The sequence below is a fragment of the Hirundo rustica genome, chromosome 4 (assembly GCF_015227805.2).
Source record: "Hirundo rustica isolate bHirRus1 chromosome 4, bHirRus1.pri.v3, whole genome shotgun sequence".
In the NCBI taxonomy this organism is placed as follows: Eukaryota; Metazoa; Chordata; class Aves; order Passeriformes; family Hirundinidae; genus Hirundo; species Hirundo rustica.
The window spans coordinates 9,837,204-9,861,757 of record NC_053453.1 but is presented as its reverse complement, the minus strand read 5'-3'; the positions used below and the strand labels follow the sequence as shown (position 1 = coordinate 9,861,757).

The 24,554-nt window shown below is 38.1% G+C and overlaps 1 protein-coding gene across 3 annotated transcripts in view; it reads right to left on the bottom strand.

Moving 5' to 3' along the window:
- Positions 1-24,554, bottom strand: part of HGF (hepatocyte growth factor) — a 58,137-nt gene that overhangs the window by 11,261 nt on the left and 22,322 nt on the right. For all 3 annotated transcript variants that reach the window (XM_040062429.1, XM_040062430.1, XM_040062431.1), the window contains exons 6-11: positions 22,975-23,095; positions 13,899-14,017; positions 5,078-5,252; positions 3,522-3,649; positions 2,034-2,136; positions 72-211 (exon numbers count right to left, since the gene is read on the bottom strand). In XM_040062429.1, coding sequence (XP_039918363.1) covers positions 72-211; positions 2,034-2,136; positions 3,522-3,649; positions 5,078-5,252; positions 13,899-14,017; positions 22,975-23,095 — 786 coding nt within the window. The remainder of the gene's footprint in view (positions 1-71; positions 212-2,033; positions 2,137-3,521; positions 3,650-5,077; positions 5,253-13,898; positions 14,018-22,974; positions 23,096-24,554) is intronic.

Sequence of the window (24,554 nt, the reverse complement as noted above, 5' to 3'; positions counted from 1 at the left end):
ACAGGCGTGTGGCACCATGGCTTCACTGGGACTGCACAGCTGACAGTGCCAGCAGCACAGAAAGTACTCACATCGAGAAATAGGGCAGTAATCCCAGGGAACAAGAGGATCATCTGTGTAACACCAGGGACCATGAAAATCATCATCTGGATTGCGGCAATAGTTTTTCTTCAGTTTACTAACATCTGGTTCTCTGAATATTTGTATATGCCTACAGGGAAAAAAATAAAATCAAAGTGTTGAAAAGCTTTATACTATATCCCAAATTTTCAAAGGTTAAATGTTGCTTTGCTCCACATTTTATTATTAGCTGATTGAGAAGCCTACAGGTCAGGGTTTAGGGCTGGTTAAAATCAAAGGGAAGAGGAGACCCAAATATTTTCTGGGTCTGGGTCCAACTTTCTTCTGGTTGGTATTTTAAGCACTGCGTCCACTGGACAGCTGGGAGGCTTCTTGATCTCCCACTCAAGCTAAAATCTCTAGATACCCTCAGGAGGGATCATTATACTGATTAGAAAAGTCCCTATGATGCCCTCAGCGAATCTGAGGCCTCTCTGGGAAGCAGTGATACCTTCCCCTGCGGATTAACACAACAGGGGAGCATCAAATCTACAAAGCTGAATCAAAGGCAAAAGAAAGGCAAACTAAGAAAGTTAGCAAGTATGAGCAGCAGGCAAGGAAAAAGATGAAAGGCTCAGACAATCTGCACTGATAAGTCACCTAAGTTGCAAGCCTACATGAAGCACCTTAGAGGTGAAATTTTGAGGCCAAAATCTGAAGCAGAGGAAGATATTTATTTTTGGCTTGTCAGATACAAGGATACAGGCTTCCTTAGTTACACCTGTACTGCTCCTTCAGCTCGTAACCAACCACACATGCTGCCTCTAGAACACTCATAACCAGGGAAACTGTTGGAGTGAGACAGATAACTCCCCAAAGAAGTTCCCAGATGGAAAATGTGTGGGAGTAAGAAAAGAAAGGCTGATCTGTGCTCTATTAGATGAATGCAATTGCATCAAACATCCAGTAGGTTTACACTGCCTCATTCACAGCAAACGAAGACTTATCATGATTCTCAGAAAGCATGAGCTTAAACCTCTGCTTCCCTTACACAAGCAGCACACAGGAATATGTATCCTCTCTCTCACCATCTGTGGGAAGAAACACATGTAGTCCAGGTGATGATACCGGACAGGGCCACTGAAATCTGCCTTTTGCAATACAGCTTCCCCAAGGGCTCACTTCCTGACTTACACAGTCCTTCCAAAGGAAAATGGCTTATATGTTCAGCACCATGACTCTACAACAAGCTCCAAAGCTAATATTGATACATTTGCATCAGTTTCAGAAACTAAAGGAAAATTAAGGAGAAACTGTTTTCATCAGTCACTAGTGTGTGTAATATCTCATACACAGCATAACATTTTTTTTTCATTATCCTTTATGTTAGATACAGTCTTGATAATTCATTTTATTTCAACAAATGAATTAACTTGACATTTCTACTACTTGAATATGAAGCCAAAGTAATGATAAACAACAGAAATTGCAGGTCTTTTTATTGGCATTTGACGCCAGTGTCACTAGACTGTAGACTAAGGAGTCAATTTCAGGCTGCAAAGGACATTAGGTGGTCTCAAGTCCAACCTCCTCCTTGAAGCAGCATGGGCTATGAGATGAGGCTGATGAGACATTTCCCCTCATTTCTGATATCCTCTCCTTGTACTAAACTTTCGAGGATGAGGATGGGGTAAAATAGACCAGTAAATTAAACACGAAGAAACATCCCAAAGCCTGCAATTAGTGGTTAGACTGAACAAAGACATGTTGTGCAATATATTTAAGTGCAAAGAAAAAAAGAAAAAGATAAAAATAAAGATTAGGAAAACAAAGATATTAAAAGCTCCAGGGCATAGTGGCTACTTTAGAATCAATGCAGATGAAAATGAGTTGCCATCTGGAGGCAGTATTTATTCAGGACTCACTGAGCTACCTCTTTCTGTTTAATATGGACACACCTACGTAAGACTTACCTACGTAAGTCTTCAATATTTTTGTCCCATGTGGAGCAAGTTAGCCCAAATCTTGTCTTGGATAGATTCCCCATGTAATTCTTGCCATTGCCACGATAACAATCTGAAAAAAGAATGTTGAGATGAAAGTGGAGGGTGATTATCCAATATTAAGAAGAAAACTCTTCCTTTCTATCAGTAATCCAAATTATTAAAGACAAGTGTTCTGTTTAGCAAATGCCATACATTATGAATCAGACAATTTTATAAATCTGGTGAGAAGAAAAATGGAAAATAGTTTTCAAATTTACATAATCTCCTGTTTGAGACCTTCATTCCCAGCACAGCAGTATTTTAAATTTTGTCTTACTTACATAGACTTGGAAAACTGCTTTCATAAATAGTTGGTTTATTTAGATTAATTTAGAAGGGTCACACAGAGTATCCTAAAAATTGTCAGAAGTTAGTTTATACAAAACCAAGTAAAAATGGTCCCCTATTCCTCCCTCCACAAAAAAACAGGCATTTAGTTTCGCTTGGTGTAGTTTTCAGATGTTGGAAACAGTATAGAATTCTAGACTTAAGTACTTCAGCGAAATCAAAAAAATCATCATGGCTTTAGTTTTAATGTAATTTAAAAACTTGCCTGTTTGCTCCAGCAGAAATCATGTTTAATTCATAAGCTTTTATCATGTCTTTTTGAGACTTTTCAAGAGAATTGTTTAAAATGATCAGTACTATAAAGACATTTTGCATAAAGCACTTAATTCATATTCATCAGTATTTTTACTTTTTGATAATTGATACTTTATAAGAAACACAGAATGACTGTAAAAGTTTAATCCTTTCTCTGACATAAGTCTTACAACTGAAACTTTTTCAAATTTACAGAAAAATTGGCTAAAATTTAAAAATGGAGATGTTAATGCAACCTGATGTAAGGTGATAGGTCTGAGGTCTTAGCCTCAGTTTATGCTGTGATTGACATCCATTCAGGATACAACATTACTCCTTACAGAAATACCAAAACCTCATGGGAAAAATATTTGGGTGAAGACTCAGAATGAACTTCACAGGCAGAGGTAGTTAAGAACTCAGAGGATCAACCTCTTCTAGACAAGGAGGCGTATGTAAGAAAATAAAAAGGGAGGATATGCCCGATATGCAATTATAACAAGACTGTGAACAAAGGAAAAAATCTCAGCTGTGCAAAAAGGCTTTTCAAACTAAGAAAGGTAGAGACAGTAGAGCAGATGCATAGATTTGCCTTGTCTAAAAATCAGATCCAATTAAATCTTTGCTGCAGCTTTCCCTGTTGGAATCACAAATTAAACTGAGAAAGGAATCTCATTTACATCACAATGAATCCAAAACATGCCAATAAAGCCAAAGTGGAACTACATAGGTGTAATACAGACACAATTTCTCCAGTTTTCTCGGCTGTCTACTTGATATTCCAAACAGTATGGCATTCACTTAAAATCATGTTATCACCCTTTCCTTTGTTACCTTGTTCATTTGATAGATCACACTTAGGAATCTGGGAGCAATAACCAATACGGATGTTTGGGTCAGTGGTAAAGCACCAGGGTGATTCAGATCCATCTGGATTTCGGCAGTAGTTCTCTCTCAAATCCCTATAAAAATAAATATGTTAGCTCACAGCAGGGATAACCTAAACCCACCAATGTGGTCCATTGTTTTTTGTTATGAATTAACAAAAATACAGGCTCATTCAGATCTCCGTGTTACTGATCAGTGTCAAGTGCAAGGAGATAAGGAGGCAGTAAGAACAGTGTCCAGAAAAAAATAATAATGTAATAAGAATATGTTTGTGGAAAATCATTTTCAGCAGACATATGTTTTGATGGGATATGAGATTTCATTTGAAGATGAACAATATTTTCATTCAGGATCCTTCACCAAAATTTGCATGCAATTGACATTGGATACACCTGCAACACATTACAAGTGCTTTTAAATATAAACATTACCAGAGTGCTTAAAACTCCCAGTATTTTGAATGGTTCTTCTGAGTTTGGAGAAACAGAGTGCTTTAGACAATCAGTGACTCATTTAAGAAATTGAATTGTGGAAAAGAAAAAAGTGTATGTTGAAATTCTATACAGCTGTTACCTTTAAAGTAAAAGTTAGTCACAAGGGAACATCTTTAAATGTCTTTTGCAGCTTGCATGAAATATTCAAACCTCTTAAATGTTAAGTTTTATTTCCCTGTCTCCTGACAGTTGTTGCCATGTTCTGCACATCTCCATATTTCACTGTATTTTTTACATCTGCAGCACTTACTGATAACAGACTATGGAAAGAAAGGGCCTAATACTGCAATTTTTACCCATCAATAAAGATATTTAGTAAAAACTGGCCTGTGGCTCCAATCTGGTCAGCATGGTTTCCTCTATGTTAAAAAAGGACTGAATAAACATTAGAAGATAACTGCCTAAAATTAGTAGATTATTCACACCTTCGAGGTTTATGAACCATATAGAAAAGTTTGATGACCAGTGGTCACTCAAGTAAAAGCAGTCCTATCGACGTATCTATATTTAGTAATGAGACTGAAAATGGATTTAAAATATGAAAATTTAAAGAAGTACTATCAAATATTTTAAATGTTAATTATTCCAAAGAAGATTGCATTCACGTAATATTTAGAACATATTAAATTAAAGCAAGCAATCAAGCTGGGAAGAAGATTTTAGTTCCATAAAAAAAATCCAGTGGTAATGTATCAGCACTGTTGGGATTCAAATCCCAGCCTAGAACATATCCAGACACTTCACAATCAAATTGGTGAATACATGCTTGAAGGAAAAGTTAATAAAAATCCTTAGGGTTTCACACAACTTTGTCTAGAACTACTGCTTTGAGATCTGAAGGACTGATTTTCCCATGCTCAAATGGTTTTGAGCCTCAGCAGGTAGAGGGGATGCATCAGAACATGGGGCAATGACAAGAACCCCAGTGGCATGAATTTTTAATCATTTTAAAACTCAACTCTTTTCCCACTGGATAATACGCATGTCTCTACTCATGTCTCTACTCACTTGCATTTGAAGTTCTCAGGAGTGATGTTGTGCTGGTGAGGGAACTGAGAGTCCCACCTCTGGCACTGGATTCCACTCCATATGGTGCTGACGGTGCCACGGTAACCCTCACCCTGTCCCCGAACACACACAGTTGTCTCAGCTGCCGCCTCTGTGCTGTTCACGAAGCTTTCCTCTGCAGACCCAGAAAAGATGTACTGTTTCATTCTCTCAAGAATGGCTCAGGACGTCAGGTTTGAACTTCACATTACTGATGGAGTCATGGATTACATGATGCTCAAAACATGGTAATTGCCATTCTATGGTGAAATTGCCAATGCAATTATAGTGTAATTTTCTCCTCTTCACATTTACAACATCCACCAAAAATCCCAAATTAAAATAAGTGCCAGACTTTATGCTAGTTTATCTGCTTGCATGCAAAGAGTCTGCAATATTTTCTTGTGTGAGGCACCTGGCCTATGCTGTACATTGGAAGTTAGAAGATATTCCTGGTTATTCTTTCAAGTTCAGCAAATATCATTCCCTCAGCCTTAAAAAATTGAGTGACCACCCACACGCACACTATTAAACTTGGTAACACATATTTGTAGGATTAAAATACAATTGGGTTTCTTTAAATAATTCTCACAATATCAGGTCACAGGAAAAAAAAATGCAGATTAAAAAAATTAAAAATATATAGATCCTTTTATAAATTAATGTACTAAATTCTTCGAGAAGTTTCTTGGATTTTTTTTTATGCCTCATATGGTTAAAAGGAAAAAAAGGCCTAGCTTTTGAAATCAAAGATCAGTATTCTCTACAGAGAGAAAAATGTTTTGAAGACTAACAAATTCATCAGACTCGAGATCTCTTACAGATGTTGATATACCCTGCACTCACCCTGGTGTGGGCTGTCTTGAACTAAATTCAGAAAAACAGTGGTTTGTAAATGACTCATTCACATAACTTTAAAGTCTCTTTTTATTTCTTATGCAATTTTCATAATTGCAAATTAATGGCACAGATATTGCATCAGATATATACAAAGTAGTACAAAACTAAATACACTGCAGTATGAGCAATTCTTCTGCAATATCCTCAAAGGTTCCCAATACAATATTTTAAAAGTAACTACATATCTGTTGGTAATTGCTATTGTTCACAGGACTAATTTTATTATTTATCTGAAATATATTAGTTGCCAGCAAGAAGTATGTTAGTAAAGTTCTTTAATTAGTTGTCTTCAAATGGTCCAGTGAATAGAACAGTATTTATGTGTTACTCATAATGTAGTTCACTCCTGGTAACTTGAGCCAGTTCCATGAACTCAGAGAAAATATGGCTCTTAAGGAAACCAAATGTCATAACAGATGGTTTTGGCTGATTTGCTGAGTGATCTTTGACGTTAAAGATCATTTCCCTGTCAGATGATAACATCAAGTTGTGCAGTTGAATTATACATTTATCCATGCATCCCTTTTGCTCTTCATCTGGTTGATGTTTTTAAATCAAGTGTTTCATGGTCAAATTAATTTCCTGTACCTCCTTCCCAAGGTACATGTTGTCCTGTTTCAACTGGATTTTGAGTTCCAAGCTCATTCCAAAATCAAAGGGATACGGCACTGGAAGTATCACAAGGAGATTTCTGCAGGCTGACAAATGCTCTCTTTCTAGGGGGCTCATGAAACAGTCTTGTAGCTAGTCACTTTAGTCTTTATACATGACTTTCAAAATAATTAGACTAAAAAAAGATGAATTCATACAACTTATAGTAATAAATAGCTGCAATATTTCTGTTTTCCATTATAAATAATACATGAAAACAAATGGAGTTACACCCTAAAATAGCTTCTAAGCTGATTAGAGTGAACATTGCTATGCCACATTCAAATACACTTTTTTTTTTTTTTTTCCCCCCCCAAAAATACGTGCATTTCTTTTATATAAATGAAAGAGATCTGGGAAAAACCCTGGGGAAACAGGGGAGAAGAGTTCCCTAAGATGATACATTTCATATATCTTGCCTTCAGAATATCTCCTAAGTAAATTGATAAAATTAAACTATGTAATTCTAGCAAAAAGCTCTCTTAAATAATACTAAAAATGTACAACACCCCCCCCGCCCCCAATCTAATATAAGCAGTTGCAAAGAACTTATCTATACACAAAACGGTACTCTTTAGACTGTAATGAACTGTATACAGCACCTACTCTGTATTTAGTCATGCTAAAGAAAAAGTAATTAGGTTGGTGTTTATACATCATTATGTTGGATTGTTTTGGTTTTCTTTTTTTTTTATTTTTTTTTTCTTTTAAATCACATGCCTGAAATGAAATAAGTAATGCATCAATTGATTTAAGCAAGAAAATAGTAATTTGGAATAACATTCCTTCTTGTACATCTGCAGATGTACATGTCTGGAGAGTGACCTCTACCTGTAGATCAGATTTGACAACTTGGCCATGTCAAAATATACAACGTAAAGGCACCAGGAAGAACTTAACTTTCACATTGTTAGGAATACTTGCACAGCCAAGCCATTTCTGGAGCAACTTGCAGTATAATGACAGACAGAAATTATTTCTAAATCTGCAATGTGATTATCTGCTACTACTTTGTCCATCTCTCTATAAGAATTCTAGTAATGAGAGGGAACATTAAATATTCTTATTTTACTAACATAACAGTTTCATTGTTCCAAAAAGTCCACAAAACAGGTTCTTGCTGTCCACCTGCATATACTACAAAATGCTCATTTTGAAACAGGAAAAATGAGATTCCAAAATATTTCTGAAACTTCATTCTGAAATTCTGAGGGCTTGTGATCTCAGAACCAATTCTCATTCTGTCTATTGAGTCTCACAGAAAGCTCAAAACTTACCAATAAGGGCTTGAGAAATCCTTCATTCATCTGTCGATTCCACAAACAGGCATGATGGGAACAGCCTCCCTATTCCTGTTAATGAAAGTTGGGCTGGATGTGCACAGGAGCAGGCAAGAGCTTGAGGAGCAGTGCCTGCCTCACCAGACACTGCAGATTATACAGCACTTGCCAAACTAAGAAGCGCCCAGGCTGTCCAAGCCTACAACTTACATAGTCGTCTCCATTCAGTACTGGTCTTGTTGTTGAGGCTAATTACTCATCACCCACACACCAAATTAACTAAATTTAATAATTCTGAATATGGACATCACATTTGCAGAGTATTGGTGGAAGAGCTTTAAGACCACACTCACCGGTTCTCTTACAAGGCAAAATCAAGATCAAGATCAAAATCAAAATCTATAAAACTGCATTGCCATCCTTATCCCAGTAAAATATAAATTAAGGTCTGAAAACCCAAGGGATTGTTTTGATGAGAAGGACCATCTGAATTTAGTGAGGTTCATTTAAAAATCAACAAGCAATCCTTATTTTGCCATACTTACTAATATTTCATAATGGAAGTTCCCATGATTTTTTTGCTTCAGTTCACATTTTTTTAGTTCTGAACTGAGATTCAAAGTACTGTTAAAGAAACATCACACAAAATACCACCTTAGAGAAAACAACTACTTATAATTTATGGATTGTCATTTACTCCTGTAGGAAAGTTCATTATAAACAGAGGTATTTGGTAATTGTTAGCAGCATTTTCCTACTTTTGAACTTTGTGGGTTTTTGTTTTCTTTTTTTTAAATTCTGGACGACTAAGATTAAACAAGTAATTCAGACAACCACACGAGGGGATTTCCCATTAGTATCAATTCTACCTTCATGTGTTCAGTCTTAATTCCCCAACCAAAGGGTAATAATGAAAATATATCCTTTTTTTTCCATAAAACACTCATTTTTTTAATACTTCAGAATACATAACTTTATTAATACGGGCCAGCCAATGCATTCATAGGTTCTTAAGCAAAAAGATGAAACATTATCCAGAGCCTTATGTGTAAAGCCACAGATAGTCATCTCAGTTCTGGTTCTCACAGCAATGCCAGCATGAGGGAATTAGCAGAGGACTTGAGTAATTTGACAGCTGAAGTAACCAGCTAGACACTATTTCCGATTTAATCCTAATGACCCAGAAGAAAATCCTGCACAAATTTTAGGTCAATCATGAGAATCATACTGTCTTAAAAGAAGGTCGAGATTTTGCTGGAGAATTCATGTTCTTTCATGACAATACAACCTATGCATTTGTGGAAAAAGATATAGTTGGAAAAGAAGCAGAGTCCTAAATTATATCATGAGGAAAATACCTGTTCTTTCTTATATTCATGCAATGTCTCTTTTATAGTGTCAAGCAACAGAAGGAAAATGTACCCTGATTTGTAACAAAACAATTTTAAAAGTTGATTCTAAATGTGATCCGGGCAATTCTGCAAATGTTAGTAAGAAAGCTGAGTGATGTTTTGAAGCTGCTTATGCTCAGTTACACTGCCTTCAGGCATCCCTTCCTTTAGCAATGGCACTTACAGTTCTGGGCACCAGTTTAGTGTCAGCTCTTTCCTTTCTACATTTTCTTCCAAGTACTATGACACGGTACAAGAATGGAAGAAAAACCCTATTGAAAAGGTTTTTAGTGTTTTCCATATTTTTCAGTAAAAACATATGAGAAAGTGAAGCAATCAATTATAGCCAAGCTCAGGAATCACAGTACTGAAGAACTCATTGCCACCTAAAACTTTCACACATACAATTCATTTGCACAGAGAGACCTTTCCAGGCTGGTCCAGTGTCCACAACAAGTCCTTAAATTCAAACAATTTTTATTTTAAATCTATTAAAAAAAAATCTCCTCACATTTAAATTTCTTAAATTTCACTTTCAAATTATCATAGAAATGACAAAAAGGATTTGAGAAGGATCTTTTTTGAGGAAACATGGATTAAACTGTTGCATAAACAGTGAATGCTGGACCTATTCTGTCTCCTTGTAAAGCAAGATGGAAGGTAACACTTTATCAGCTACTAAATAGCAGTCTCTCTTCACTGCCTCCTTTCTATAAACACCTTTATCTTACACAAATATTAACCTTAAATGAGTTATTTCTTTATGTACAATGATCCAACAAATAACTCTTTAATCAAAACTGTGCATTCAAATGGGCAGTTGAAATCTCTGTTTCAAAAGAATGAGTAATTTAATATTGGTGGATTTTTTTTTTTTTCTTCCTTTACAAAAGCTATGAGCACACTGCAACAGTTCATTTTAGAACTAGATTCTCAATTTTGGTGTTTCATTCCCACTTGTTCTTTCCCACCAAACCAAGGCCTATATTGAGTTTTCTCAAGGCTTTTCAGGCTCTGGTCATCCCTGACTACTGTCAGTGACTACTGGTGGCAAAGGCTAAATCTATAATAAAGACATCTGGGTTGGTTGGATGTCATGTAGGCATCAATTAAACACTGTCCTTAACACAGTGATTTCAAAAAGCTCTGCAGTTCTCAAATGACTGATATACATACCTTCCTTTATGGGCCTCAGCACCTCTCTAAAGCTTGTCCATAGTTATTATCGGTTTGTTTTTGTTTTGGTTTGGTTTTTTTTTTTTTTTTTTTAAAAGCAGTATTAGTTCCCTACTCCTGTCTTCCCTGAAGTCAATGTTCTCATTCATGCCAAAATAACAGTAATTTTCCTTTTTCATGTTTGCTGGAACTGCTTACATTTCTTCATTTCATCTTTCACTTCTTCATTGCTGTTAGTTGTCCTTTTATCCTTTCTTCTAACTAAAAATTATTTCTAGCCAAAACCACAGACACATATGTGAGCAACTTCAAACCAGTCCTGGGGTCCCCAAAGTCTTAATCTAAATCCAGTTTTTGCAGCTTGAGCCATCTCTAATTCCTAATTGCTCCTGTCATCTCTTTCTCACAGCCCTGGCTGTAAGCCACAATGTTTTATGCTGCATTCTGTGCTTGGAAGTAAAATTACAATGCCCTCTCTCTCTTCAGTCTTAAAACCATATTTATTTTCTAAATGCTTCCTTCCACCAACTTTTTTGCCGAAAATTTTGTATATGAGCTGTTGTCAGCATTTTGGCTATAGAGCACACTAGCACTCACGACATGTAGCAAAAGCCACAAGCAGCATGCTGCCTTGTGGTCACTCCCCAAAGAGAGGACACCTACATTTTTGTATATGGTCCAAGGACTTGGATTTGCAAAGCATTTTTTCCTAATTAGTATTTCTTGTAAATTAAATAAACAGTCTTCAGCACAGGAATTAAAAACCTGTGTGAGAATCCAAACCACAAAGCTATAAAGACCTATAAGTCATGATCTCTTTTTAGTATTCTGAGATTGCAAACAGCCCCAGCTTCAGAAACACAGAGCAGCCACCGAAACCCAGAACAGCCAAGTGTTTTGGGCTCCCTGCTAGGAGGTGGGAAAACAGTTTTTTACGAGCCTCAAGAAAGACAGAAAACTGAAAACAGGGTTTTGATATTTTCTGTTAGTATTCTGGCCATCAAGATGGTGATTTAACAGTAGCATCAGCAATAAATTCCCTCACTGAGTTATTAATGAAAGCATCGAGTACCACTGCACCTTACATAGAGGTTAATGTCATATGCCAGTGAGAAAAACCCTTTGAAAATATCTACTGGATTAACCTTTCAAGACACCTACTTTTGTATTTTTTTTCTCATATAGATTACCTTATTAATTTCAAAGGACATGTAGTATTCTGCAGGGAAAATACAGTTTTACATGTGATATTTCCACTGATTTTAATATAGTTTCTAACTGAAGGAAAGAATTTCTAGTTCCTTCAGTGAACTTTTGCCTAGAAATAAGACAAAAGGCTTTCATTACAATATGAAAATCATTGTGCTGTGTTTTTGGGGTTTTTAAATTTCATTTTGATCCTTAACTATTCTTCAGGGCTCTACTATGACTTGGAAGACAAAGGTGATAATACGGTAGTTTTCAGGAGATTTCCCACCCAACTATTTTGTAAGGCTGAGGCCAGACTGTAGATACTGGAAATTGCATGGGGCGTAAGCTTACATGACCAAGAAAGCCAGATGTGAATCCTCAGAACACTGACACATCAGCTCAGGAAATGCCAAAGGATAAAGGTTCATAAAAGTTGCATTTGTGAAACAGTCAGCTGTAACTTAGGAATACTTTTTTTCATAATAGTAACATATTTACCAGGGGAAAAGAACACTTCTAGTATGCTACACATGATTCATGCGTTATCTAATAATTGGAGAAGTGTAGGAAGCACAGTTTAGTTTAAAAAAAACAAACTACAAACCAAAACAAAACCCAAACCAACACAGGCCAAAAATCCAAAGCAACAGCTCCTTACTTAATGGAGTAACTAAAAACTTGGAAGATGCTTGCATAGCTAAGCAATCTGTGTTCACAAAGAAGAAAGTCTGAGCTTTCCCCTTTATCAAAGATTATCAGTAAGTCTAAATACAAAGACATTAATTGTCCCGTATTTCACAGGTGAGACTTTCAACATGGGTATGACTTAAAGGGCCTGACAAAAAACAAGCGATGATCCTGCCAAGTTTCTTCTGTCTCTGGAGAGCCTCCTTAGACATTACCCAAAGTATCAAAATAATTTTGCCTTTTTTACAGTGGAGTAATTTGATAATTTAACTACCTTATACTAGAATTACACTGACATAAGATAGAGTAAGTTAAATTACTCTACATCAGGAGATACAGAGTATTCTTACTCAACCCTTGGACTTCAAAAATTGACAAACTGATTAGATCAGACTGAATCTCCAAGACATTAGAACTTGAAGAGTTCTGAACTTTCCAAGGCCTGTTATGAATAGGCAAGGAGAGAAAATTCTGAATCTTTGGTGATTCAAGCAGAAAACATGGTGTAATATGTTTGATAAGAATTCTAAGTGAAGATGGAGAATCCTTCTTTAGGCAGCAACTGTTCATAAATAAAATTTCATGTCAGAGCTATTATCTCTTCCCCACCACCCATCCCAATATTAACAGTATGTCTCAACAAAGCTGTTTCTATCATCAGTCTAGAAAAATTATTTTGTTTTCAATTGCAAGTTTTCAAGGAATGTCTAAGAGTTTTACCTTCCTTGTTGTCCCTTTACTTCTCATTTAAGACATTTACTTATCAGTAAAATAGAGCTGTCAGAGCTGTCACCAAAGTTAAGATGATCTGAGCTTTGTAGACATGCTGCAGTAAGCTGTAAAATGCTAAACAAGACCATCTCAAAGTGAGCATCCAATAACTATACACCTTAATGTCACTTTGATTCAATTCCTTGTCTCTAAAGTGTGGTTAACAAATGCCATTGTCTTGTAGCTGATGCATGAAAAGAAATTCATTGCCTGTGGACTGCTTTGATAAAAAGTGCTGAATAACACAGAGAGACCTGTGAGGAAATTAATAATTCTATCTTCAGCACAAAAGTGAATAATGTGCAGGACCCAAGGCCTTGAACTGCAAAGCAGTGAAGAGCTGTTAGCAGAGGACACTGAAGAGGGATTGCACGTGCACACAAAATGATATTTGATACCCTCAAATGATAATGGAAACGTTCAACATGGCCAAACTAATACTACACATGACATCCTCATGATTTTGTTGCCTCACTTCTTTAGTTCTTGATTTTTGTATATTTTAATGCAATTTACAGTACATAAGACATACATATATTCCAGTGGTAAGAGTAACACACAGCTCTTTCTTTCCAGATTAAATATAAAGTGTTTATAGGAGACCATCTTTGAAAGCTACGTTTTAAAAGCCAATGAAGGGCAATGAATGAACTAGTGGTGGTCCTACACTGCTTGAAATATCTGTGTCCAGATTTTGGAAAGGAAAAGGAAGTAATAAATTTTGCTTGAACTTACCACACGTTTTAATTGCACAGAACTCCCAGGGGGTGTTAGGGTCAAGAGTGTAGCACCATGGTCTCAGCTTGCCATCAGGATTGCGGCAGTAATTATCATCAAAGCCCTTGTCAGGATATCTGCAAACCACAATGAGAAACGTGTCAGGGAAGTCTTCCTGGCAACATTGCACTGCCTTCTACAAGGTACTCAAAGGACAGATTTCAGCGGAGGCAAACAAGAACCAGCTCCCATTAACCTTGGGTCTGATCCTGTAGGATGGATGCAAATATGCTTTTAATGCTGCTAGCAAGTTAATAACATATAAACACTTTCCAAATCTGCAGCAGAATCAGACTTCCACTGACGGGGCTCCCTGCTGTGCTAATGCACGGGGTACTGGATAGGCTAACTCCACTAATTGCCAAACTCTTGCTCTTGTATCTGTCAACTGATGACCAGACACTTAAGCCACTCATTTTTTGGTTTTTTTTTTTGAAACAGACCAATTAATGTGGATTATCTAAATACTGCCTGTCATGCCGGACTCATTAAGAAAACAGGTTCTTCAGTGCAACAGCCCTGGGTTCAAACTGGAAACTATTTTGAGTAGCCATGCTAGTAATGATAGCTCCATTTTTGTAACAGAGCTCATTTTTGGTCATGCCCTCATTTCAAGCATTGGGAGAAAGAAGGAGAAAAATAAGGAAATAACTTCCGTCTCACTTTATCTCATTAAGACTTGATAATATTGTGCTATTGTACTATATATAAATGTTTCCACATTCTTACAGCCATAGCTGATGATCAGACATCCAAGATATGTAGGGTTTTTCTGTATAAATATGTGATACTAACATCTGTAAACTTGAAGGAGATAAATGCATCCAGTTGTTTGTTTTTTTCTCTAGTGAATACAAATTGTGTTGGCCTTCCAGTTTTATCGAAATGTGTTTGCAAAAGAAAGAAAAAGTAGATTTGCCTCTGAGGGAAACATGAAAAGTATGTAAGAGAATAATAAAGTTAACTAGCCGGGAACCTGAATCCGATTACAACTGCAAGCAGATGTGCTTCACACAAACAGAGGAAAATATGATTTATAAGTATATGCTTTTGTTAGAATGCTTTTTCTGTCAAATAATCAACCTAATTTTTCCTCATTTGCAACTTGATCTCCCATTTCTTAGGAAAAGTCAGGTTCCTTCAACTATACAAGGGACAAGGATAAGATGATAAGATCTAAGTAGAATCCAAAAATCAAACCAAAAAAATATGACAACAAAACCACCAAGGAGAAGCCTCGCCAAACTGAGAATTCAATGGCAGTCAAGAGGATGATAATTTCAGATCTAGCAGCAGCACCCTGTTTTTCTGCTAGGTGTAAAACAAACTGTAAAGAACAAGTTGTGTTTCAGGATTTCCCAAAAATTAGTTAATGGGCTAATAATAAAGCAGAAAACAATATGGGTTTGGCCTCCCAGTAGGTGCATTGATGAGCCTTGATGATGGTGGAACATGTTCCACGTCAAATAGCGTGGAAAGTGTATTTTACCATCCAAGAACTAATGTGAGTCCAAGAATGGCAAAGTATCTGCAGTCACAGCTCATAAAAAAGCATTCAAAACAGCTCTCAATGTAAAGAATACGTCCTACAATACAAATGTCTGTCTTTTCACTGAATGTTTCATTCTTCCTAATACTATATTTCATGTTCCAACAGTGTATCAAAAAATGGGGTAATTTACTAACTAAAACTTAAAACTAGGTAGAGATCTTAAAGGTTCTCAGAGATTCTTAACGGATCAAGCTTTGAGTGCCTTCATGGCATGGAGTAATGCCTGTGAGACACATCTTTTCACCTACTAGATATTCTTGTTCTCTTCTAGAGCAAAACTAGGCTTCCCAGTCAATGGTTCTTACCCCAATATTCAGGGAGGCTTTTGCCTTCCTTCATACCCAGCAAGCAACAGTTGCTGTAAAAAAGGCCAACTAATACCTTTAAGAAACAAATATTAGCAATAAGATAAATAACAGGGCTTCACACTGTTCCACACAATTCAACAGGGAACCCATGCAGGATTTCCTGAGAGCTGTCTCTTTGTTGTGCACACTCCTCTTTTCCTAGTACATTTGGGCACAGACCTCTTTCTTAGACGTAAGAAAGAGCCTGAGGTATCAGAGACCTTCCAGAACTCTACATATTTTTGCTTTTCCCCCCTTGAAACAGCAGTAGCTCTACTTCACTGCCAGAACTGAAATAAAACATCAGAATACATATCTGGCGTCAAAATCCAGAGCTTATCTCAGCCTCTAGAGAAAAGGAAGGAGAATATTACCCAAAAAAGATAAAATTTAGTTTTTTTAAAGAGAGAGATGCTGATCTCCAGGTCTCCTGGAAATAAAACAGAACTTAGTATCTAAAGCTCTTCACCAATATTTCTTTTCCCCCTTTTTTTTTTTTTTTTTTTTTTTTTTTTTTTTTTTTTTTTTTTTTTCCTTTTTTTAAAGACATGTAGGACTGGAAACTTGATTTTTTATGAAGTAAATTTTCATGCAAGAGACATAAACCAGGGTGGTAATAAAAGGATACCTGAAGTTATTCACCTCCTGTGATACACTTTAACCTTATTTTCCTCATGTAATAAATATTTTCACAGGATGTTTGAGTTTGAGCAGAAAAGGACAAAAAACTTTCCCCCCTTATGCTGCTCTATGCCTAGGACATTATCCTCAGTGGTTGTCCTTCCATCCTGAGGCATAACTGTGCCTGTGAGAAGTACACAAGAGAAGTAAAGTTCCAGAATATAATTCTGCATCCACTAATAGCTAAAAAATGGACTATGAAGGAGCAGTTTGGGGGGGATTCCTTCTGCTCACTCCAATCTCATCTAAGCAGACAGTAAACATCTTCAGTAACTGGCATTTGTGAGTCACTCAGGAACAAGGGGTGAAGCTTCCTCAGTTGCTGAGTGACTGATTGTAAGAGCCCTCTAGGGAGCACAGTGAACAGGAGCAGGCAAACAGGGGAGTGGCACGTCTCTGGGGCGTGACCACAGCAGTTTGCGCAGGCAGGGCAAGCAGGCAGAGTTGCAAGTTCTCTTGCTAGTAAGGATATTGTGCGTTGTTTGAGGTGTTTCTGGTGGCTGCTTGTTCTTGGGGTTTCTGTTAGTAATGGTTTCAACACAGTGAAAAACTGTGGTTGGTACAAGTGTATATGACCAAGAAGACCCCTCCTAAATAGATGTGGCTGTACAGACCCATTCCTGCCCAGAGTGTTTGAGCTTATCCGTTGTTTCAGGGGTGTTGCGGAGGAGGCGTGCCTGCGGTGTGAACAGGTGAACGGTCTCCTTTCACTGGTGGCTGAACTTAGGGAGGAAGTTGAAAGATTAAGAAGCATCAGGGAAAGTGAAAGGGAAATAGACTGGTGGAGTTCAGGCCTTCCATCTTTAAGGGAGGCCCATCAAGATTCAGAGGACCCTCATGCATCCCCCTCCCAGGCAAAAGAAGGGCAAAATGAAGAGGAGTGAAAATGGGCCCCTGCTCTGGGAGGTAATAATAAAAACTACTCTTGACCCCCACCCCCTAGCCAGGTGCCAGTTCAGAATAATTATGAGGCCCTGGATCTAGAGAGCCAGCCAGATGATTTAGATGATTTAGAGGGAAATTATCTGCCCAGTGAGCCTCCCAGTTATGATTCATCTGTAAGATGAATCTCCACCACTAACATCAAGAAGAGAAGAAGGGTAATCATAGTACGTGACTTCCTTCTGAGAGAAACAGAAGGCCCCACACATTGCCTGAACCCATCCCACAGGGAAGTCTGCTGCCTCTCTGGGGCCTGGGTATGAAATATCACTGAGAGACTTCCTGGGCTGATTCAGCCCTCTGATTATTACCCACTGCTGATACTCCAGGCTGTCAGTGATGAGAACGAAAAGAGGAGTGTCGAGGCAATTAAAAGAGATTTCAGGGCACTGGGTCAAGTGGTTGATAAGACAAGGGCCCAGGTAGTGTTCTGCTCAGTACCTTTTGTGGCTGAGAAAAATGATGAAAGAAATAGGAGAACTCGCTTCATTAACAAGTGGCTTAAGGGTTGGTGTCATCTACAAAATTTCGGATTCTTTGATCATGGGGCAGCTTTTACAGCACCTGCTCTGTTGGAACCAGATGGGATAGACTCTGTTAAGGGTAGAAGGTTCTTAGCTAATGAACTGGCAGACATCGTTGAGAGGGCTTTAAACTAGGTTTGAAGGCAGAACGGGATGCAGCTGGGCTCTCTGGAAGAAGAGAGCCTGAGTCGGGGGTGAAATCTGTGGCACAGCTGGAGTGCATGTATACCAATGTACGCAGCATGGGTAACAAACATAAAGAGCTGGAGGCCATGGTGCAACAGCAAAGCTATGATGTAGTTGCCATCACAGAAATGTGGTGGGATGACTCACATAGCTGGAGCACTGCACTGGATGGCTACAAGCTCTTCAGAAGAGGCAGGACAGGGAGAAGATGTGCAGGAGTGGTCCTTTATATTAAGAAGGCTTTTAACACCATAGGTATTGAAACTAATGCAGATGGAATTGAATACCTATGGATAAGAATTAAGGGGAAAGCCAAAAAAGTTGACATCCTCCTGAGAGTCTGTTATCGTCCACCCAACCAGGAGGAAGAGGTGGACAACTTATTCTATAAGCAGCTGGATAATGTTTCAGGATCATCAGCCCTTGTTCTTGTAGGTGACTTCAACATGCCAGACATCTGCTGGGAACTTAATACAGAAGAAAAGAGGCAGTCCAGGAAATTTTTAGAGTGCATGGAGGACAACTTTTTGTTGCAGCTAGTGGGTGAGCCCACCAGGGGAGGGACTATGTTAGATCTGCTGTTTGCAAATAGAGATGGGCTGGTGGGAGATGTGGTGGTTGGAGGCTAATTGGGGCAGAGTGATCATGAAATTATAGAATTCTCAATATTTGGTGAAATCAGGAGGAACACCAATAAGACATTGGATTTCCAGAGGGCAGACTTCAGCCTATTTAGGAGACTTATTCACAGAGTTCCTTGGGAAGCAGCCCTTAAAAACATAGGAGTTCAGGAAAGTTGGTTGTGCTTCAAAACAGAGATTTTGAGAGCACAGGAACAGACTGTCCCTGTGTGCCAAAAGAACAGTTGATGAGGTAAACATCCAGCCTGGATGGGCAAGGAGGTTTTGGAGGAACTTAGGAATAAAAGGGGGATGTATCATTTTTGGAAGAAGGGTCAGGTCTCCCAGGAAGTATTTGAGGGGGCTGCTAGAGCATGTAGGAAAAAAATTAGGGAGCCAAAGCTCAGTTTGAACTTAATATGGTGACTTCTGTAAAGAATAATAAAAAATGTTTCTACAAATATATTAATGGTGAAAGGAAAGGTAAGGCCAACCTTTGTTCTCTATTGGATGAGGGAGGGATCATAGTAACTGCAGATGAGGAGAAGGCAGAAGTGCTTAATGTCTTCTTTGCCTCAGTTTTCAGTGGGAAGACAACTTGCCTTCAAGACAACTGTTCTCTTGGGTTGGTTGATGGTGCTAGTGAACAGAATGGTCCCCCCATTATCCAAGAGGAGGCAGTCAGAGAACTGCTGAGATGCTTGGATACTCATAAATCTATGGGCCCAGATGGGATCTACCCCAGGGTGATGAGGAGCTGGCAGATGAACTTGCCAAGCCGCTCTCCATCATTTACCAACAGTCCTGGCTCACTGGTGAGGTTCCAGATGACTGGAAACTGGCCAATGTGACATCCATTCACAAAAAGGGTGGGAGGGAGGATCCTAGTAATTATAGACCAGTCAGCCTGACCTCAGTACCTGCCAACATAATGGTACAGTTTATACTGTGTCTCATCACGCAGAATTTGCAGGATGGCCAGGGTCTCAGGCTGAGCCAGCATGGGTTTAGGAGAGGTAGGTCATGTTTGACCAACCTGATCTCCTTTTACGACCAGGTGACCCGCCTGGTGGATGCAGGAAGGGCTGTGGATGTTGTTTGTTTGGACTTCAGCAAGGCCTTTGACACTGTTTCCCACAGCACACTCCTGGATAAGCTGGCAACCCGTAGCTTGGACAGGAGCTCTCTTTGCTGGGTTAGGAACTGGCTGTATGGCCGCGCCCAGAGAGTGGTGGTGAACGGTGCTGCATCCAGCTGGTGGCCAGTCACCAGTGGGGTCCCTCAGGGGTCTGTGCTGGGGCCAGTTCTGTTCAATATTTTTATCGATGACATGGATGTGGGTATCGAATCTTTGATTAGTAAATTTGCAGATGACACTAAGCTGGGAGCATGTCTCGATCTGTTGGAAGATTGGATGGCTCTGCAGAGAGATCTGGAATGGTTGGATGGATGGTCAGAGTCTAACAAGATGAAGTTTACTAAGTCCAAGTGCCGAGTCCTGCACTTTGGCCACAATAACCCCCTGCAGTGTTATAGGCTGGGGACGGTGTGGCTGGACAGTGCCCAGGAGGAAAGGGACCTGGGGGCACTGGTTAGCAGCCAGCTTCCTCAGTTTAGGAAGGACTTTGAGATGCTTGAGTGCGTCCAGAGAAGGGCAACGAGGCTGGTGAGGGGTTTGGAACACGAGCCTTCTGAGGAACAACTGAGGGAGCTGGGGTTGTTTAGCCTGAAGAAAAGGAGACTCAGAGGTGACCTTATCACTCTCTACAACTTCCTGAAGTATGGCTGTAGACAGCTGGGGGTTGGTCTCTTTCTCCAGGCAGCAACTGACAGAACGAGAGGACACAGACTCAGGTTGCATCAAGGGAAATATAGACTGGACATTAGGAAAAAGTTTTTTATGGAAAGAGTGATAAGGTACTGGAATAGTCTGCCCGGGGAGGTGGTGGAGTCACCATCCCTGGACGTGTTTAAAAAAAGATTAGGTGTTGCACTCAATGCCATGATCTAGTTGAGGTGTTAGGGCATGGGTTGGACTCGATGATCTTGAAGGTCTCTTCCAACCTAGACATTCTGTGATTCTGTGATTCTGTGATCACTGAGGGGAGTCAACATGGAACAATCTACCGAAGTGACAGAAAAGTGAGTTGTATTTACCCTGAGCCAAAAACACTATCCAACAGCAGGTAGACTGGTTCACTGGGAAAGATTACCATCTTTATTCCTTTTCTTCATCATTGCAACTGATGAAGCCTTAAATGAAAATAGGTTTAAATATGTCCAGATAATCCTTCCTGGTTTCCAGGTTATACACATTATGCCTGGATGATATACTATGTCTCTAGAGACTGCTGTATTTTAATGGGTCATTTCTTCTAGACCTTTTATCTTATTTTTAACTTATATGCCTGAAAAAAACCCCAGCAAACCAAAACCTTCAACATTATAAAAATGTGGTTTAATCAAAGTGCAATTGTTGCTACTTTTATTGACTGTTCACAGAGCTAGTTAACACCAGTATGTCAGAAATATGCAGGACTACATTTCTCTTCTGAAAGCCCATACAGGTCGGTTCAATCTGGATGTGTGGATTTTTGATTAAAAATAAAAAATGTTTTATTACTGTCTGAAAACTCTCAAGAAGATGTTCTCAGAAGGAATTATTTCAAAGAGGAACACGATTGTTCGTAAGACTGTGGTTAGGCCAAAAAGTCATTTTGAAAACCATCAGAAATCATTGGAAAAAAAGAAATTTCCTCCTGACAGTAAAATTATTATTGTTTGTACCCAGGAGTTCTATAAATGTTTCACGCCCAAGGAACAAAACTGTTTCTGTGACATTCTAGAATGCACAGTAAGTGCATGGCAAAACTCAGAAACAGATTCTCTTCAGTCTTACTCTGCTAATACAAAATATTTATTGTGGCAGAACAATTGGATAGCCTGCTATTATTCATGAAACAGATCATCCAAGCCAAGGGAAAAAACAGATTATACCACATAAGCTCCAAAACTGCAGATCCTCAATATTTTGCTGAATAATCAGGCTTCCTAAAATCTAACAGTACCCATATTTCTTAGAATAAAAATGGTGTTTTATTTGGTGAAATACTTTAGCATATAAACACATACTTTCAGTGGAAGGTCTTATTCTTGTTTTGTTGATTCTTGCAGTCTTTGTCAGGCAGTTTAAATTTATTCAAAACAATATATAAATTCAGTTAATTCGAAAACCAGAATAAAATTAAAATGGAACTTTAGTCCAGTTTGAGACAAATGAAGACCACCTCCTGTGCGGCCTAACCCCTGCCCATCCCCTCCCTCCCACAATACTTTCAGAAGTGCATATTATAGATGATCCTTTGTAGTTAGGTGAACTTGGCCCTGTAGGACAAACCTCAACAGGGATGAAATTTGTCTTGCTATTTCTGACTCAACTTTTGGCACTGTGAATCAGTGTGTAAATTAAAAAAAAAAAAAAAAAAAAAAAAAAAAAAGAAAACAAAAAACCCAAACAACAACAACAGCAAAAACAAACAAACAATCAATCAAACAAAACCCCCCAAAAAACTTTGATAAAGAAATCCATGTTTATAAAATGCTAAACAGAATGATTAAATCCTCTCCCAGGGTGAAAAAACACACGTAGTGGGCAAGCAGTTCTGTCAAACAAATTCGATATTTAAATGTGATTATAATGGATGGCCACTTACATCTTTTAAGTTGTTCAATATTCCAAAAAGGAGGATATAGCTATTTAACAATATTGAAAGTTTATATTTATTAATTGTGTTAAGAAATCCAACAAAAAATTATGACTTTAAATCATTATTTACTATGTAATTACCTTAACTTATTTAAGCTGACTTCAGCTGCATATCATTATATACAGAAATATTCAGAGGTTATTTATTTACTGTCAATGAGCTAGGGAGAAATTTTTTATCAATTAAAGTAGTAGCAGCATTAGTACACTAGTCAGGCTTGGGATGTAACCAGAACTGCATCTCCATCATGCCAGTAGCCAGCCTAAACCATGGGAGAGGAGCCCAAGCATCTAAAACTGGTGAACTCCAAAAACTTCTGTTGTGCTAGTGCTAGTTTTGCTCAACTGGCTCCAGAATGTGTGAAATCTTCAAATTATGACCATATGGTCTTGCTGGGGGGGGGGTGAGGGATTACCTCTCTGGACGAAATTTGTGCTTGTGTGGTCTCTGAAGATCCCAGCGCTGACACTCCTTGCCTGTCTCGGTGTGATCCATTGGCCCTCTATAACTCTCTCCATTGCAGGTCATGCATTCAACTAGGAAAAATATAGACACTAGTCGTTTATTACACTCATGACTTATACCACAGAAAAAAAAAAAACCACAAAAAAACCCCCCCAAAAAAACCCCCCAAAAAATCCCCACAAAAAAAAAAAAAACCAAAAAAAACAACCAACCAAAACTTAAAAAACAAACAAAAAACCCCACAAACAAACAAAAGACCACCAAAGAAATCAACAAAAAAATATCCCCTAACATGTCCCTGCTCTTATAGAATGATACCAACCTAGAGAGGTATTAAAAATGCCTGTCTTTCTGTTGAGTTGGTATGTAATTGGTGTGATGGCCTTTGGAATATAATTGTACCTGTTGGCGCTAATCCAGATGCTTAAATCACTTTATAGGACACTTACAGTTTTGAAGCGGGTAGAGGAGAGCTACTAGAGGCATTCATGTTCATATCAGTCTTTTGTTTAGTAAGAGAGAGAGAGATTCATGGCTAAGGAAGAACTATTTTTTAAAGGTGATATTATCTAAATAAGCACCTTTTATTTTTCTAAATCACTCTAAGTCACAGTATAATTATAGGACAAGTTTAAGAGCAGAACATTGGCAGAATCCCAGTTTCAGTGCAATACAGTATGTCTCTTTATATACCCACTCCTTTCAGATACGTATGATACTGTATCTTTTTGATGATAATGGGTTTTGGCAGCTAAAACTAAGATATATTTTCAGTCCTGGTTTGAGAAAGTGGGTGAGGGGCATGGAGGGAAAGTGCGAAAAAGTTACCAAAGAATGAATTTAGAATGAAAGGTCAGAAAACATAAAACAAATTCACCAGAATTAACCCAGACAAACTTCTCAAGTACTCCCTAATTAGAATAATTGTAAGGGAGTATCATTTAGAAAATTCTATTTTATGGAATTGCAGATAACATAAAGCATCAGCTACCAAATCTTCATCCTAAAGTGAGCTCCAGGTCAAATACCCTATTTGAAGTTCACATAAGTTTATCTTTAAATGATAGATTTTAACAAATTCTCAAGCTCCATGTAAATTATTCTATTCCTCCTTCTCTTCCTCTCTCCCTTTCCATCTCCCTCCCTCCCACTCCTCTTCCTTTCCTAACAACAGCATAACTATTGCATGTGACACATTAGCAGGAAAATTAAAAGCATCCTATCTTGAAGATTTAAATTGGTTGGTTGACTGGAACTGAATTCGCTGATTAATAAGAAATAAGAGCTTCCTTTCGAGATTAACAGAACTCAAAAGTCAACAAATGCAATGGTGCATGTAAAGTGTCTTTCAAATTCTGTGACTTGAAAGTCAAATGGGATTGGATTTGTAAAGCGTTATACTTATTTACGGCATTTATTCAAAAAACAAAACACATGCTTATCTTAAGCTTTCATTTTGTAATCCAGTATCTGTATTTTCATCAAAAAGAAGACGAAAAGCTGATTTTATCATGGAATGGCACTAGATGA